Below are 18,480 nucleotides of genomic sequence, written 5' to 3'. Positions count from 1 at the left end.
TGGAATTTTCAGGATAGATGTTTTGCTTAGTGAGTAAAAACCCTATTAGGATTTCTGTCTCATTTATCGGCTATGACCTTTTCCTGTGATAGTGTTATCTCTGAATCCCAGAAATGAAAATTTGTGAAGGAAGAGTTTCATGCTTAGGATTAAAATTATTTTGAGGTCCTTTTGCAGTTGCTCACCTGTACTGCTTCTGCCACTGTAACCCAAATTGCAACCTCATCACTTATTTATAGAAAGCACTTAGGTCTCTTCTTCATGACTGAATTTAACATGAAAGAGAGAAAAGTCACAATATGCAAAGCCTTAGCAATCCAGTGGTAGTGTATAATTTCCCTTGATTTTGAAAACTTTTAATATTGTTGGATGTAATAAAAATCTTCCTTAATATAAGCAAATTACTCTTAGTGTTTAATAGTGCACTGAAAACAGTTGGTGTGAAATCAATAAGAACATTTCTGTGGGGTGAGGATATTCTTCCCTATTTTTTTAATCTCTTGGCTTTTGTGTAGGGTATCTGTTATGCAATGTTTTGACCACAGGCCATATCCACTGTTAATATTCCTGTGGGGGGAAGGCTGCCAATGTAAGTCAGCTGCAGATCTGCTGTAGTGTGTACCTGATACAAACAAAATTACTAGGATAAGAAATTGAGCATAGGAAGCTTGTGATTCTGTTGACCCTTTCAAAAATGCAATATATACCATCCCTGAAAAATCATGAGAAGTAATCAGAGGAATGTGTTACAAATCTGGTATTTAAGTTCAGGCTGTCATTTGACTGTGTTATGCTGGTTTAGAATGAAGACTCTGGTATTAATAGCGGACTGTGGTAAAACCTTGGAGATTTTTTATTGACTTTACAGGAAAATCTTGAAAATGTACTGGAAAATAAATTAGATGTAAACAATTATAATAAAAAATGGATTAGGCTTGTGACACAGCAGAATGTTTTCATCCTTAACTGCTATTCTCAATGCCTTTTTGCAAAGAATCACAGAATAGTTAGAGTCAGAAGGGACCTCTGGATGTCATCTAGTCCAAATCTCTCCCTGAAATATACTTTGTATCGAAACTGAGCATATACATTTTTCGTTAGGAAGTAAATGTGTCTGGAGAAAATGTGTTTTGATGTTGGGATTGCATGATATTTTGAAATGATAGGTGCATATAAATGCTGTTTGTAATCAGCTGAGACATTGCACATTAAAGTATTTCTGAGTGAGTTAAGTACAAAACGTTCCCCTGAGGCAAGACACTGAAGAAATGAGCTTGTAGTATCTTCTGACTTAACAGTGGCACAGGACAGTGTGTGTTGCAGTGTTTGTGGGGTAGTCCCTTAAAATACTCTTCACAAAAGTGAACTTGTGAATTCAGCAGGAGCCACCTAATGTGAGAGAAAACGCATGGGAGAAGGCTGGGGCTCACTCCTCTTGCCCCAGAAGAACCAAGGCCCCTGGGGACTGCAATGTCTTCTTTCTTCAGGTGTCACAGAGCTGAAACATATGATGGATGACCATGAGGGACACAGGTCCAGGTACCTGAAAGTTCTTGTGGATCACAGCTGATTAGGGACTTCAGTGCTAAATACAAGCGCTGGCATACTTGTGGGGCCACGCAGGTACTCCTTATGATACCTAAATTCCAAGCTTCAATTGTCACACCAACTCTTAAGTGCATCAAGAATTTTAAGACTCTGCATGGGTGCAGCCTGTGGTTAGGCTTCCTGTTCAAACAGACTGTGCCATACTTGTTGATGACAAATCCTCTGCACCTTTCACCTCCCACCTGTTAATGGGTTGGAGGCTCATGAACTGTGTGTTTGATTTATTGGTGTAATGTGTATTTTTATGTTTCTGAGTTGTTTCCCCTCTCTCCCACAGTTCCACAGGTTGCTCTTCCCATGTGAGTCAGAAAAAGCATACAGACGTGTCAGCTTAACAGTCAACATGAACAGTAATTATGGCACTCAGCGCATGAAGTATTACAATAATTCATTTTAATAACATTTATTAGTTCGTAACAACAACTATAAACATAAGTACCATTCAGCTCTTTGCAGATATATGAACTTACGAACATCAAATCTTTACCAGAATCACGTATTTTTACAGGTGTCCCAGACACAACATTAACTTTATTCAGCAAAAGTTCATAAATAGTAAAAATGTCCTCTGTTTCACATTGCAGCGTTCCTCAAGCATGTACATACAAGTTTGGAGTAACTTCTCCAAATCTGCGTGTCATAAACTTCCTTAGCTGTTTTAACAACCACAGAGATGATTTTTTTTTGCCTGCAGCAAAGCCTTCTGTCCTTGAGCAATCTACAATTAGTCTCTCTCTCAGCAGACATGAAAGTTCATTTCTGAAATGAAAGTGGTGATGAAACACAATACAATATTATCTGCTTATAGTTTGCCTACACACTCTGCCCTCATTATAAATCTTTCAGTTATAACACCATCTCCCAAGAACAATGTATCTCTCTTATATCTGTTCTTTATCTGCACTACCTCTCCTTGAAGGTCTTAAAATGGTTGGCATGCAGCAATGGAGAAATTGTCCTTAGGCTGGACTGTGTTTACAGTCAGTTCTTTTCATTATTTACACAGTTATTTTCTTAAGGTTGCTAGAATTTATGAATCATATACATTGACATACATTTTCTGAAATGTTCACAGTGCAGTATTTTGTGGCCTAACCAAACTTTGTAAATGTCATTAAAAATAAACTTTTTTTAATATAAAAATAGAATACTTTATGTGTTTACACCAACAAACCCAGTTCTATCTTATTCTAAACAAGCTATACAGTAGTATGCACAGAATTCCACAGGAACAGAAATGACATGTGATGGTTGCCCTAAAGTTATAGTACTCTTCCCTAATGAATGAAAGTTTAATTTACTATCTCTTTTCAAAATTGTTTCTCTGGTCAAAATTTACTATTAAAAGTAGGTATCATAATTCACTGGGTTGTGTGATTCAAAATGAGGGTAAAGGGGGCCAAAAGCCATTTGTTTTGATTGGTCCTCTCTGCTTTTCAGGGCTAGCACAAAGAAGTTCTCAATATGCCTGCTATGGCAGTGTCTTTTTAGCTCAGGACTGCCTGCAACACCTCTGTTCTCTACTCACCAGTGGCAGCAGCTCCACCCAAGGGTAGGTGGCAGAGCTTCATCTGCTTGCCAAGTGACTGACAGCAGCTTTCAAGGTTTATTCTCAGAGTGATTAATTCTTTATTAAAAGAAATGGAGGCTTTGCATTTTTTCAGGAAGAGATCTATCTATACAGGCTGTTTGACTGAAAAAAACAGTTGAATGTTGGAATAATGTTGACACTAGGAATGCTTTAACACAGATGATTTTTCCTCTGTTTTATGTACCGTCTGACTACACCAGAGGACTGGTAAGACTGACATAAAATCATAAAATGCTTTGGGTTGGAAGGGGACCTTGAAGGTCATCTAGCTCCAACACCCCTGCTGTGGGCAGGGACACCTTCAACTAGACCAGGTTCCTCAGAGCCCCGTTCAACCTGGCCTTGAACGCCTCCAGGGATGGAGCATTCACAACTTCCCTGGACAACCTGTTCCAGTGCCTCACCACCCTCACAGTAAACAGTTTTTCCCTAATTTCTAATCTAAACCTACTCTCAGTTTAAACCCAGTCTCCCTTGTCCTGTCACTACATGCCCTTGTAAATAGTCTTGCCCCATCCTTCCTGTAAGTTCCCTTCAGGTACTGGAAGGCCACAGTTAGGTTACCCTTCTCTTTTCCAGGCTGAACAAACCAATTCTTCCAGTCTTTCCTTACAGGAGAGGTGCTTCATCCCTCTAATCATCTTGGTGGCCTCCTCTGGACCAACTCCCAACAGCTGGAGGTCCTTGCCGTGCTGAGGACTCCAGAGCCGGATGCAGCACTCCAGGTGGGGTCTCACCAGACAGAACAAAGGGGCAGAATCCCCTTCCTGATCTGCTGGCCATGCTGCCTTTGATGCAGCCCAGGATACAATTGGCTTTCTGGGCTATGAGCACACACTGCCTATCATGTCCACCCTCTCATCCACTCCAAGTCCATCTTGGCAGGACTGCTCTCCATCTGTTCATCCCCCAGCCTGTACTGATACAAGGGGTTTCCCTGAGCCATGTGCAGCACCTTGCACTTGGTCTTGTTAAATTTCATGACATTACCACAAGCCCACTTCTTGAGCTTGTCCAGGTCCCTTTGGATGACATCAGGTGTGTCAACTGCACCAGTCAGCTTAATGTCATCTGCAAATTTGCAGGTCCCTTTATCTGTATCATTAGTGAAGATATTAAATAACACTCTGGTCCCAATACAGACCCCTGAGGGACACCACTTATCACTGATGTCCATCAGGACCCTGAGTGATTGATCACTCCCCTCTGGGTTTGACTGTCCAACCAATTTCTTATCCATCTAACAGTCTATCCATATAATACATCACTCGCCACTTTGGAGAGAAGGATGTTGTGGGGGACTGTCTCAAAGGCTTTCCAGAATTTCAGATAAATGACATCTGTAGCCCTTGTCCGTCGATGTAGTCACTCCATCATAGAAGGCCACTAGGCTGGTCAGAGGACTTTCCCTTGATGAAACCATGCCGGCTGTCTCAAATCACCTCCCTGTCCTTCATGTGCTTTAGCATACTTTTGGGAGAATCTCTTCTATGATCTTCTCAGGCACAGAGGGGAGGCTGGCCAGTCAGTAGTTCCCAGGGTTGTCCTTTCTACCCTTTTTAAAAATGGGTACAGTGTTTCCCTTTTCCCAGTCACCTGGAACTTAACCTGACTGCCATGACTTTTCAAATGTCATGGAGAGTGACCTAGCAACTGCACCAGTCAATTCCTTCAGGACTCTGCAGTGCATGTCATCAGGTCCCACAGACTTGATAGATCCCCAGGTGGTTATGAGCCTGACCTTCGCTTACAGTGGGAGGGGCTTTGCTCTCCCTGTCTTCATTCTGTTGTCCATCCACTCGAGAGGTATGGGAATTGAGGCTGCCATTGAAGACTGAGCAAAAAAAAAAAAGTACCTCAGCCTTCTCATCCGTTGTTACCTGTTCGCCAGTGTTGTTTATCAGAGGGGAAAACCTCCTTTGATCTTCCGTTTCTGATTAACATACCTGTAGAAGCTCTTCCTGTTATTCTTTGCATCCCTTGCCAGGTTCAGTTCTAGTTTTGCCTTGGCCCACCTCACCTGCTCGCAATACAATCATATTTCTCCTCTATACTTATTTTACTGCACACCATTTCTGGATTTTGATTTCTCTTAAGACACTTACCATGACGCTGGCTCTTTTGGCTGCTTAAGTTCTTAGAAACCTTGTTGATGTAGTGCAAAAATCCAAAGTTTCGACCGTGTGGGATGAAAATACATTTTAAACTCTTGTAACTCATTGTTTAGCCTTGTGTGTGAAAACCATTTCTGCACTGTTCGTTATCCTAAAATACATGCACAATAATAGTTCTTCCAGCTATACTGATTGCTATTCTACTTTCTCCTTCATGGCATTAATGGCGAATCTTTGTTCTTGGGTCTGAGCACACAGTAATGACAGTGTGTGAGAATTAGCTCTGGATGGTAGCACACCACATTTCCATTTGTAAGTTGATGCAGTTGTCCAAATAGTTGGAAATTACTGTGATGGTTTATAGAATCCCATACCCTTAAACAATATGATATTGTGTCCTTGTACTAGTGCAACTTGGGCAACAACATAAACATGTGCAACAGTGTTCTCACAAAGAAAAGGCAGTAAAAACTAGTGGACAAATGTTTTGCTTTTTGTTCATACAACTAAGAATGGATTTTCCTCTATTTCAGACATTCCCGTCATGTGTCAACATCCATGTCTGTGTTGTCTTGTGATGATAAAAGAGAAGGATAAGGAGCAATGCACTTCACGTTGACATAAGTAGCATTGACATGAACATAGTGTTCCCCAATAAAAGTGGAGAAGATTGTTGATATATTTGAAACAAGTTCAGAAAATGCTGGACGCATCTCAGGTTTTGGATGCCAGCACTTCAGCATGACTTCATACCTGCCATTCAAATAAAATAAGTGTTCAATTAAGAAATCATACAAAAAGGCAAAACCCCAACCCTCTCTTTCCTCCCACAGTCTCAATTACTATAATATCAGAATCAGCAGCATTTGCAGAAGGCTTTACAAACTATTTACTTACAGTGGATCAGGGCAGTATTCAGGCTGTAGCAGCCTTCTTCCTTGTAATAAGTAAACAGTTATATCAAAAGAATTTACATCAGGATAAGGTGGTGCCCCTCGTGTCATAAGTTCCCATAACAACACACCAAAGGACCACTAAGAAAACAAAGAAATAAATATTAAGTTATAGGGTTGGATGGCTTTACATTCCAGTTTCAATCTGGAAATTTTTAAATCTGGTTTGACAGATTTAAGCATTCAAATGCATGGATTTGTCCTTTGAAAAGTTATTTTACTGCATTCATCTTCCTTTTAAGTGGGCTAGTAAATGCTGCAGGGACTTGAGGAGCCACTTAAACAAGAGCAAGAGAATCTCAACCAAGTAAATGAAAGAAAAGAAAAGCCTATAGGCCCGTTATTTTGCTGGTATAAATCGGCAGACCTCTTTTGAGGTTAATGCACCTCTGCCAGTTTACATGAGCTGATGATCTGGCTAACTGTGTAAATACATACTGAAGACAATATACGTGGTGAAAACTCTATGTATCATAGACTAATCTGAATCTGTATTGAAAGGAGAGCTAAAATACGAAGTGATCCAGCCAATTAATGACTTCATCTTAACAATTTTTTCTTCATAAATGGCCAGGTAATACTTGAGACTGCTGGAGGCAGTCAGTAAGTATTTATAAAGCTAATAAAGTATTTTTGAGAACTATTAAATGTTACGAGTCTCAAAGTTAACCTGTTTTGTCAAGCTTTCCAGAGCCCCTCCTATAGCAGGGTTCAGTTCCAACTTGGCTCCTTGGAATGTCCTTAGTTTCCCTTGGAACAGGGTTAAACCAATTCTTTCCTGAGCAGTAAGAGATAATCAGGTCAACAACCTGCTGCTTTGGGATAAATACACTTTCTGGAGGTACAAGCAATCTTTTATTCTTGCATGAACTAAAGTTAGATTCAAATACAAATTTTGATTTGGAGTTAGTACATTCATTAAATACTAGAAAGATGCCTCAGGCAATATAAAAGAAACAAATAGGTGATACAAATATGTTTGTACATTACCACATCTGACTTTGTTGTGAACTTCTGAGTTTGTAAGCTTTCTAAAGCCATCCATTTCACTGGCAGTTTAGCTCCTGTTTTATTGTGCACACTGTAGTATTCTTTATCATAGACATCTCTAGCAAGACCAAAATCAGCAACCTTGACAGTGAATTTTTCATCCAACCTAGAGAAATGAAAAAGGGTATTATTTGCAACTGAGCAGGCAAGATTTACAGTGGTGAAGGATTATAATGAGTGACTTTCATTGACTTTGAAAGGCAGTACTTTATTATTACATCTATTAACCACTGTAACAGTGAAATAAAAAGTCCTGGAAAGTATATTTGACACCCATTTAACACAGTGAATGAACTCAGGAAATTACTGATACTGTTTTGATAATACAATTTGAATTGCAGTTATTGTAAAACAATTGCTGTGTATAAAACGATTTTTGCTAATAGCCTATACATCCTGTTTGAGTGCTGTATAATTTTTATCACAGCTGTTTCTTCTTCTGTATCCTTAGAAACAGCTCATTTTTATTTTCAAGTCAAGGCATCACCTTTCCTATTTACTCTCAGTTTTGATAAGGAGGGATCCATCATTATCTCAGTGACTGCCTCTATACAATACTGTAGTCCTGTAACTAAGGATGTGTTTGGTGTCCACACAGGGAGAAAATGATGACACAACAAAAGTTCTGCTAAGGTTACAGCTCAGACCTACCAGAAGACATCCCAAGCTTTTCTTCTTCTGGTAAATACTATCATTGACAAAAACCACATAGAGCATGGGTATTGGCATGCTTAAGGCTATCCTTCACTACATGTGCAAACACTTGCTTTTGGGCTTCTTTACAGAATCACACAATCTCAGAATGGGTGAGGTTGGAAGGGATCTGTGAAGATCATCTAGTTTACCATGACCTCCCCTGCTCAAAGCAGGGTCAGCTACTGCAGGTTGCTCAGGACCATGACACCAGTTGGGTTTAGAGTACCTGCAAGGATAAAGACTCCACAACCACTCTGGGCATTTCTTCCTGTGTTTAAATGCCATTTTCTCTACTTTGATTTGTGCCTGCTGCCTTTTGGCCTGTCCCTCAGCACCACTTACATCTTCTTTAGTCTACCATATCAGCTATTTATACATATGAAAAAGATCCTTCTGAAACTTCTCTGTATTGAATGATCTCCTCTCTCTAAGTGTCTACACGTGGCATTCCCCTGTCTTGAATTTATGAGGTTTCTGTCTGGACAACTCTGGTCTGTTGAAGTCCCTCTGAATGGGACACAACCATCTGCTGAGTTTACTGATGTTTTAACTAAATCCAGTGAAGGGATTAGGAGGGAAGTTTAGTGGGTCAGCAGGAGACAGTTTATGCCATAGTAGGTTCCTGTACTTGTTCCAGGATAGTGGAATAGATCTGAGTCCCCAGAGACTACATTTGCATCCTGGCTTCCTTTCTGATAGACATCACCACTGTTGCAGGGGCTGTGCTTCTGAGTGTTGGATTACACGTGGCCACTGGGGAAAGTGGGTCTTCTCTTGCGTCAGCAGCTTGGCTCTGAAGTGGCAAGCCACACAGAAGTACAAAAGCAGCCATTTACTGGTCATGTGAGACATCCTGATAGGTGTTTCCTCCTCACCCAAGAAAGAGAGACAGGCCAGAGGGAATGTCCTGTTGCCAGTACTTGGACTTTGATTAGAAGAACTAGGATTTTGTCCAGTAATCCAAATAATTTCTTCTTAAGAAACCTGAAAATTATGCTGCTTGTGGCTTTTTTCCTCCCTTAAAAAATAGCACTTGTAAGAAAATGGTCTTTTTCAAAGGCTGTTCAGCTACACAAGTGTGCACACTTTGAAAAAAGAATAAAAAATCTGATGCCACAGGTTAATAAACTTTTTGCAGTCAGAGTTCCAGTTTTTGATGTTCTAAAAATAAAATCTAATGTTTAATCCTGTACCTCATTAATTCACAACATCGGTGATAAATCAGCATAATCATATCGGCAGCTCCTGTATCAGTCAGTCTTTGTGTGAACTGAACTGTCTGGCTACCCAGACACAAGTAAGATTCTTTGAATGTTAATTTGTGTGCATAGTTGAGCTAAAGTAAGCTCATACTCATGTAATGAAAGACTGTCAAGAGGTCTCTGTGGTGTTTCTTTGTGTTCCTGTTTTTCTCACAAAGTTCCTCTGTGTTCCTCTCCCTCCTGTTAGGCGTGGCAGCAGAGACAGGCTGCTCCTGAAAAGGCTGGGTGGAAGCACAGCAAGTTGAGGCAACAGCAGTTTAACTTCCCTTAGGAGATGCCTTTTAAACTCTCTAACCAATGATTTTGAGAGGCTGCACTTTCACCTCAGCTTTCTTATTTCTCACGCTCAAAAAAAGCTTATGTGTAAGAAATGAGCTCTTAGCAAGATGAGTAGCTCATCAGTATGCAAGACGAACAACAGTATAATTATGGAGCAATGAAAAAAACACCTTATTTTGACTAAAAAAAAATGCAGTGTCCTGGAACCTTTAATTTATCTCATCTCACTGTTGTACACAGAAGAGAGCGATAACATGCCTGGAAGATGTTTGTACTTACATACAGTTTCTTGCTGCCAAATCTCTATGGACAAACTTTTTGCTTGCAAGGTATTTCATTCCTTTTGCGACCTGAAGGCCAAATCCAATTAAATCTTTTACTGTTGGATTCTGTAAAATACAAACATTTGTGATACAATAATTGCATAAGCTTGAGGAGAAGACTGCTTTTTGCTGTGACTCTTCAGGTTTCACACACCACCTATCCTGCCACCAGAATGATCAAGACAGGTTGGTGCTTGTGGTGAAACTGGTTTAAGTTTAGGTCAAGTTCTTACCTTCAGTGAGAAAACACTCTATAAGAAAACAAAAAAATGCTGACAGCCTCCAGAAGAGTGGAGTTTGCAGCATAAGCAGTGTAACCTGGGCTGGGAAGTGGAACCTCAGCATCACAGTTGATACACAAAGTTCACATTTTAAGAGTAATAGTATGGAACTCAATAGAAGGCATGAACTGTGAACTTGGAGCTCATCAGCTAGAGATGATCAAGAAAGGAGATAATCCTATTTGGTACAAAATAAGGCAAATGAGACCTTACAAGTTAGCAGAGGAAAATTTTCCACAATGATTGTTAACTCTTTCTGCTGATCTACACGGTGAGACAATACTGAAAATGTTAAATAGCAAAATGTATAAACATAAACCTTTAAATATTTTATCCAAATGTAGAACTTTTTATGTAATAGTAAGGTTCCCACAGATTTTTGTGTCATTGGCATTGCTCCTTATAATTTTCTTCTGTGCAACAATCTTGTCAACTGTGGTCATTATTCTGTTTATTTCTGGAAGGACCATGGCACTGTTCACAGACAAGGGCCATGGTCTTCGTAGAATGAAAGAAACTCAAAAGGGAAGAGGTCCTTACCTCAAAAAGCTTAATTCCTCCAAAGATTCATGAAAATGCATCTTTTAATTGTACTGGCTATGGTTGGTTGTTGTAGAGCAAGGCAAAATCCTATTGGCTCAGAAATCACTATATGTTGTCCTAGCACTGTAAAGTAGGTGAAATACTACAGTATAAAGTGGGCTTACACTACCTGAGGCATGACCTGTGGTCTCATACTTGTCAGAAAGAAATGAAGCACATTTGAGGACCCTGCAGCTTTCCAGTGGAAATAGGGAAGATCTCTGGTAAGAGAGTACTTATAATTTGTATAACAATTCCTGTCTTTCTTTCTTTAGATACAAAATAAAAATATTGACAATAAAGGGACTGTGACACAATTTGGACATGGAGATCCTTTATCTAGAAGTTGGAAGAGCAGATGGTGATGACTGGCACAGCTGTGTTGAAGTCAATGAAGATATGCCAGTTTAAACCATCAGATGATTGAGCCCCTTGACTTGGATCTCATAAGTACGTTTGTTTATAAAGAGGCTTATGGATGAGAAATGAGAAATACTTATTGCTGATAATTTCTGGGAAACATTCTAGAGAACATTCTTGAGGGGGAAGGGAAGGAGTGGCAATGCTGTTAGCTGGGCTCAATGCCAGCCTAAGCAAGTGCTAAAAGTTAAGGTGCAGTAACAGCAGCAAGTTACTGACGTAATGTAATTATGAGAGCTTATAACCTGTGATATTGGAGCAGGGTGTGGCTGGACTTGCACTACCGCTTGGTAGACCTCACTGTGTACTTACATGAGTCTCATTCCTAATGAAGTTTCGAAGATCTCCATGTTTCATGTATGGAAGAACAACTAATGGGGATCCTTCATTGGGTAAACAGATTCCCAGGAGTGACAGAACATTGGGATGAGTGAAATCTTTCATGATTATTCCTTCTTTCAGAAACTGAGCTACTTCTTCCAGATCTGTAATCCCTGAGAAACCCAGTAATAAAATGAGTTAATTAAAAGAAATGGAAAAGAACTATAGTTCATTTCTGTACAGCTTGTTATTGCACAACAAAGTGATAATGAGAGACTACAAACATGCTCCTCACATCCCACATTGCAACCAGGTTATGTGCATTGGTTTTCCTACAATGACCAAATACGGACTGTTGGTGATATTAATTCCGTTTCTCCTTTTTTTTTTGTTATGAATTATTTAAAATTGAGTAACAACACTTGAGTAAAGCCCTTAATAAATGTTGTTATAGCCTCTTCCTGTTCTTGCAGCAGCTCTGCCCACTCTTTAGCAATTTAACTTCCAACCCCAAATCTTCATTACACAGTAGAATAAAAAAAGGACACTGCCTTTCCCCTCATTTTCCAGTGTTCTTTTCTTTGTAGAGGAAATATATGGACATTTCATTTGGTGTAAAAATATATACCAATGCCTCATGTTAATCTGAAGTAATTGGACTTGCTCCAGAGATAAATCTGATTTAGCTGCAACTAAGAATCTGTGTTTATGAAAGTATACTTCACTGTAATTTAACAGTTCACCCCAGCTATCTTTGGAATTAATAGTAATGTGTCATTCTTAAACATGTAACTCACTATTCAGTGACTTCACAGCACAATGAATTTTCCTGCTGTCGTTATCCAGCAATGTCCCATGGTACACACACCCAAAATGTCCTGTGTAAAAAAATGAGCAATATTATATTTAAGAAGTAAAATTAGCCTTCTGGTATTTTCTACTGGGTAGCAATTATGCTTTAAGAAAGTGATCACACTCTATTTCTGTCTAATTCTCAACACTTGTAAAGTATATTTTCTAACACATAAAATCATTACATAAAATCACCATTATATAAAATGAAAATTCAATTTGCAACAGAATTAGTATTTTTTGACCTAAATGGAGAGTATAAATGATGACAAGCCTGGTGCCACAAATGTTCATGTTTCATGTTCTTGTAAAGACTATGCGCACAAACCCCATGTCAGCCCATTCCCACAATAATCTCCTGTGAGACAGGTGTCAAAGGAGGGCACCTGGAAGGGATGGAGAGCAGTTAGGAGCTGACATGACCACTGGATTGGTGGTTCCCAGTGATCTGCAAGCCCATCCAGATTCACTGGTCCACAGGACTGTACAAACTTGATGCACCTTCAGTGGAAAGGATGTCGTCTCTTCTGTGGCCTAGCTCCAAACATAAAATGTCACTAAAGGATGATGAGCAAAATTTGCCTTCTTTTTCATGGTATAAGCAGTGAAATGAGCTGCCCAACACGCAGAAATCCCATGGAATCCTGTGCTTTCCTGTGAAGCAAATGGGGTAGTCTACAGAAACCTACTAGAAGTCAGGCTGACCTGTTTGGGAAACAATGAAGTTTGAGCTCTGGGTTCATACATAAATTTATCCAAATCAAATTATGTACATGTAATTGTGGCTTTCTTTCACAGATGTACTGTTTACTGGACACTTTTAAAATACTAATATTTGCAGTTAGAAAGCAAAATAGTTTTTCTTTTTAAGTGTGAGTTCTACAGAGAACAAGACTATCTAATTAATTCTACCCTGTTCCAGTCATAAGCGCTTGTCAGAGCTCAGTTGGCTTTGCTTTTGGCTTGAGGTAAAATTAATACAAATTTTGTTTTACAAAAACAACTAAAATCCCATCAGACCACAGATTGCTCGGAGCCTGGGCACAAATCCCAAAGCTTGGATTGGGTGTGTCTAAAATATTTTTGGGTTTGGCCCATTTCTAGTTATGGAGAAGAAAATTTAAAATGGTTAATTATATCAGCGTCATTCCTGATATTTTTCAACATTTAAAAAATGGGAAATTACTTGGCGTTTTCCAAAACAAGAAAGAAAAGAAAAAGGCCCACCCTTGCTTTGGGGATGATGAAGTGTAATACATGGAAGGAAAACACACTAACTGACTGATTTGTGGCTCTTTTCCTGCAGAAGAGGGATTAGGAACATACTTTATAGCCAATTTTTTATCAGTATTCTCATAGTCAACATGAGATCTGTCATGCATGATCTACAGAAGTACTGAAAATACAGTTTGTACTTTGGTTACTAATAGGTACTCAATTGTACAGAGTAAAATAAATGTCCCTAAAAGAAATACTGGCTTGGGCTATGAAAGGTGAAGGGAACTTGCGTATGGAGATGTAGAGGAATAAGAATGATGAGAGCAATTTAGAAAAACAGGGAACTTGATATATCAGGGACAAAACAAAGGGGGAGTGAATCAAGACCTACATATTCCTGCAGCTGGCATGAGAGAGGAATGAGGGGGAATGGAGAGCCTTTGCTGGGAGGAAACAAACAGCAAATTCCTCAGAGCTGGAGGGAAACTTGTGGAGGGAAAGGGGTGTGGCAATTTCACCTGGCCCGTAGGGACTTTTACTGAATATACTAGTGTCTGCAGGAGTTTTCTGTGTCATATAGCAATCCTGACAGATCATAGGCCCCAAGTTTAAGGCTGTCTGTGTCCCTGCCTCAGCATCCTCTGCCATTTAGATTCATGCCTTAGGCTTTGTACAATATCCTGGGGCAGATTCACTCCTGCACCACAGCCTCACGGATCAGAATCCCCTGCTGAGTTTTTCTGTAGTCTGGAAAAGGGGGAGGGTGAGACAGCTGAGGGGGAACCAGCAAGCCCCTGAGTTCAAAGGACCCCCATTAATTGGCAGACTCCCTCCTGATGACATCTTCTCCATGTGATAAAATGCACAGTCCTTCATTTGACTTGAAATTGGTTCCCCCTTTGATTCAGTGCAAGGGATGCAGAGCTATAAGAGGTAAAAAGCTTGAAAAACCTCTGTGTAGACACCTTATTCAGAATGGTTTGTAATGAATGAGTGTGGAAAAAGCAGAGCAGTTTGCAAGGTAAGAGTTGTAGTACCCACCTCTTCCTATTACTTCGCTGAAGTGCACAATCAGGCTGTCAGCACCAATAACTACATGCTGCACTTCTTTGACCAGGTCAGGGTTTAAGGCACTGATGTCAATGTGGACATTAGTTTGGAGAAGTGGACTGGCTAAATCTGAGTCTCCGCTAGACAGAATCGGGGAGAGGTCAGAGTGAGGATACTGGGCAGGTCTGCATGATCCATTCTGAGACATGCTTGGAAACTGATCTGCAAGATGAACAGAAATTGTTATAAGCCTTCCAAACTTCTTGAAAAATGAGTTTTATTGCATTGGTAAGGAAAGTTTGCTTTTATCAGTTTAGAAGTGGCTTGGCTTTGTGGAAGTTTTGGTCACAAAGGGAAAATGAAAATATGCATTGGTAATCTGCCAAACCCCAGGAAAACCATGTCACTAGAAAATTAGGCTTTTCACAGCTCTACTTTTATGAAAGTAAATGTCAAAACTTCCACTTTTCTGAGGTGATGGAATGAATATTTGTCACTTCTTGCCAAGCAGAGGTTATAGCATTTCTAGTAATGGGAGTAACAAGAATAAAATGGAAAAATGACAGTAATATGGAAAGAGGAGATAGTGAACAATTAAAACATGAAACCTTTTATTATTGTCACTTGGTAGGGAACTTTACATTTCATGAAGGTTTCCAGACTGGTGGTGACTAGCTATATTTATCCAATGGTAAATATTCAACCAGGGAAATGCCTAAAGGTGATTCATATCCTGTAACTGCTGAAGATAATACAGTTGGTGCTACTCATGAAAATAACATGAGGCATCTGATATAGAAAAAATTAAAATATTTCAGTAAAGCCAGGAGTATTTATTTGAGAATTTTTTTATCAACAGTATAATGTTCAGATATTTCAAATTGGTTTTGTTGAAAAGATTTTTTTCTAGCATTTTTTGTGACTGAATGAAAGAACTAAGTTTAATTTATGCCAATTGCAGTCTATAATGATTCCAGTGGAGTCAATGAGCTGAATTTAGTCCAGGGTCAAAGACACAAAAAAAGTGAATAAATTTAACAACAGAAATTGTACAGACATGCTTTATATATGTCTTTACAAAACTTGGGACAGTTTCTTACAGTGTTGTTATCACTCCAGTTGCTGAGAAAAACAACGCTCTTCTATCTAGAAGCAAAAATACTATCTCTTATATTTACAAATGAGTTTATTTGCCACTAAGGGCAAATATCTATTTAATAATTACAGTAAAATAATCTAGACATGGCTGCAAAACAATTTTTGCAGCTGCTACATGTGAATCCACGTTTTCTAATGTTTCTGTTGTTTTATTCTTTGATAGGAATTGACATAAACATTGCTAGAGAGACACTAAGTGAACACATCTCCTTCGCTCCTCGCTGTGCTCTGCCACTGCAAAGTGGCCCCAGGACCACTGTGGCTTTACCTTACACCAAGGATTTTTGGACAGTTTTGTCTTGCGTACCACTTGCCCTTCTAACCAGTGGCACAGGCTTTCCTTTTCCTTTGGGAATTTTTCAGTCAAGAAACTTCCTGTAGGAGCTGGTGGCAGCAATTAAAGAATGATAAGGGAAGCTGGGAATAGGTCTGTCTCTGAAACAGCTCTGCGACTGGGGATTACAGAGGTGGAACAAGCACTTGGAGCGATTTCTATTGATTTGTACATGGCAGCACCTGAAATAATGCAAGACTGTCTATACCAAGACTGACACATATCTGTGATATCCTGCATACCATAATGTGGTAACTCCTAATAGTTAAAGGCTCAGTAATGGTCATCACAGAAGATGGTATCCACATGTCTTAAAGGAGGTGTTCAGCCTAATATGGTATGATAAATGTAACACACTCTCTTCTAAAAAAACACCCACTTTAAAATGGTGTTGTACAGTACAAAAATGTGTTCACCATAGGATTATTCTTCCCTAAGACTGGCATCATGGCACACATGGACCTCTACTCAATTTGTAACAGTCTTCATACCCCTTTAGTTTAATTTTTAAGACCAATATTTCTGCATTTTACCATGTCCTCTTTTACAAGAGGGGCATTAACAGACAAAAGAATATCAGGTTACAAAACTCTATGTCCCATGTTGGGCCAACAGAACTGCTTTACAGTGACTGCTTAAAGTCACTGAGACATACTAAACCTACACACACTTGATGTTATAGTGTGATGGACCTCATGATAACACAAAATCATATGTCCACTTGCTCCTAATAAATAGTGGAGCATACTTAGAGAATTTTCACTAATAGCATTTTATACATTCCTCCAGCCTGCATAAAAATAAAAATCCTTTGCACCTTATTCTTGGGAAGCACCTGAGAATTTCAGTTAAAATAGCAAGCCTGTGAGCATGAGTCCCAAAAATGCAGACACAGACAAACTAGATGAAAAACTGAAATTAAGATACTGATCAAAATAGCTATCACCCGAAGACATATGAAAATTAAGATCTATAAAATATCATCCATACAGATTCCTAATAGAAGTGTACCTTCTAGAAAAGTTGATCTGTAGTCTACAGATTCGCTTGAAACCATTTCTGTTGTTGGACTTACACTCCTTGCGCTCACCAGCCTGTCCAGGTGAGGAGTGTGTACTCTGCCATCATAACGCACTAGGTCGCTTCCGAGATCTGAAGGGACAGAAGAAAGAAATATTAGCAAAGCCTCATGTTTTCAGTATGCCAATATTCATTTAGCTATTTATTCAAATCTATATGTTCTGCTCTTCTGGAAAGAGGGTCAGGGTTGTTGCTATGGCAGACATATGCAGGACCTGAACTTGAGCTATTTGTACAGTGCAAGATTTGCTGCAACTTGACACACTATTGGCCACACTGGAAGATCCAAGACAGCTCTGAATCCTGTAGGGCCAGCTTCATGGTCTGACTGTGATACTGCATCAGAACAAGACTAGGTTATATATTAGCTCCCCTCCTCCTCCCACCCTGCATAGTGCAGCAGTTCCCACTGGAAGGAAACCCAGACACAGGGGCCAAGGAGGAGTCAGAGCCTGACCAAGTTCCCAGTTTGGGTGAACAAGAGACCAAGACATTGCAGAAGTCTGTGTCTTGTACAATTCAGACACAGTCTGGAGGACTACAAGGCAGCTGGATAAAGCTGAAGTACTTGTGAGTCCATGCAAATCATTTACTTGTCCACTCTTCCAAAGCTGATTGGGGAAGAGAAGTTACTAAGTTTTCCTAATAGCTCAGACTTCCTTCAAAATCCTTTTGCTTAAGGCGTAATGTGGCCCTTCACCCATCTCAGGCAAGAGCCAAGCACTGAAGTGCAACTAAACACTGGGACTTGGTTGTGAAACCTCTGCTGATGGGTTAAAATGGGGCATTGCATGGCAGTTAAGCAATGCATAAAATCATGTCAGTTTTTAAAATCTATGATATAATAATGGAATTATTTGATGGGATTGACTATGATGGACCTTTAATTTGTTTCTTCTTCCTTCTCCAGAGGAAAAACATTAAAAAGATAAAAATTAAAACTGATGTTGAAAGTACTCCAGCAATTAGTCCCGTGAAATTCTGATCTTGCCGGATTAGCACTTTTCCAATAACTGTTGATAAAACTTCTTGCTTCCACTGAAATAACAAAGAAAGAAAATAGTGTGATTTCAAATGACAAGAACTAGATTATTAGTACTAAAGTATGAGCTGATATGTCTCATATGTACTAAATCTTGATTTTATGATGCTGTACTCAGGTAGGACACTGGGAATGTACATGAAAGTAGATCTACGTGTTTCTGTCTCATTGCTCACTTTCAAGAGCTCTGGTAGTGACACAACTATGTATTTGGTACACCACCTACACAGCATGCACTCACACACACTCTGGATAACTGTCCCACT

General features: G+C 39.5%; 1 protein-coding gene across 5 annotated transcripts in view; it reads right to left on the bottom strand.

Annotated features, from left to right (window-relative positions):
* Window positions 1-1,985: 1,985 nt before the first annotated feature.
* The window catches only part of MET (MET proto-oncogene, receptor tyrosine kinase), a 91,615-nt gene continuing 75,120 nt past the window's right edge, over window positions 1,986-18,480 (bottom strand). For 4 of the 5 annotated variants that reach the window (XM_071552449.1, XM_071552452.1, XM_071552450.1 and 1 more), the window contains 9 exons: window positions 18,054-18,210; window positions 17,104-17,244; window positions 14,592-14,822; window positions 12,278-12,358; window positions 11,472-11,653; window positions 9,833-9,942; window positions 7,257-7,422; window positions 6,211-6,347; window positions 1,986-6,066 (listed from right to left, as the gene is read on the bottom strand). In XM_071552449.1, the coding sequence (XP_071408550.1) occupies window positions 5,856-6,066; window positions 6,211-6,347; window positions 7,257-7,422; window positions 9,833-9,942; window positions 11,472-11,653; window positions 12,278-12,358; window positions 14,592-14,822; window positions 17,104-17,244; window positions 18,054-18,210 (1,416 nt within the window). In that variant the 3' untranslated portion in view covers window positions 1,986-5,855. The remainder of the gene's footprint in view (window positions 6,067-6,210; window positions 6,348-7,256; window positions 7,423-9,832; window positions 9,943-11,471; window positions 11,654-12,277; window positions 12,359-14,591; window positions 14,823-17,103; window positions 17,245-18,053; window positions 18,211-18,480) is intronic. The other variant, XR_011697504.1, reaches the window with a different exon arrangement.

The sequence above is a fragment of the Pithys albifrons genome, chromosome 3, assembly GCF_047495875.1.
Source record: "Pithys albifrons albifrons isolate INPA30051 chromosome 3, PitAlb_v1, whole genome shotgun sequence".
In the NCBI taxonomy this organism is placed as follows: Eukaryota; Metazoa; Chordata; class Aves; order Passeriformes; family Thamnophilidae; genus Pithys; species Pithys albifrons.
Note: the sequence above shows the minus strand (reverse complement) of the source record. Positions and strands in the feature narration are given on the sequence as shown.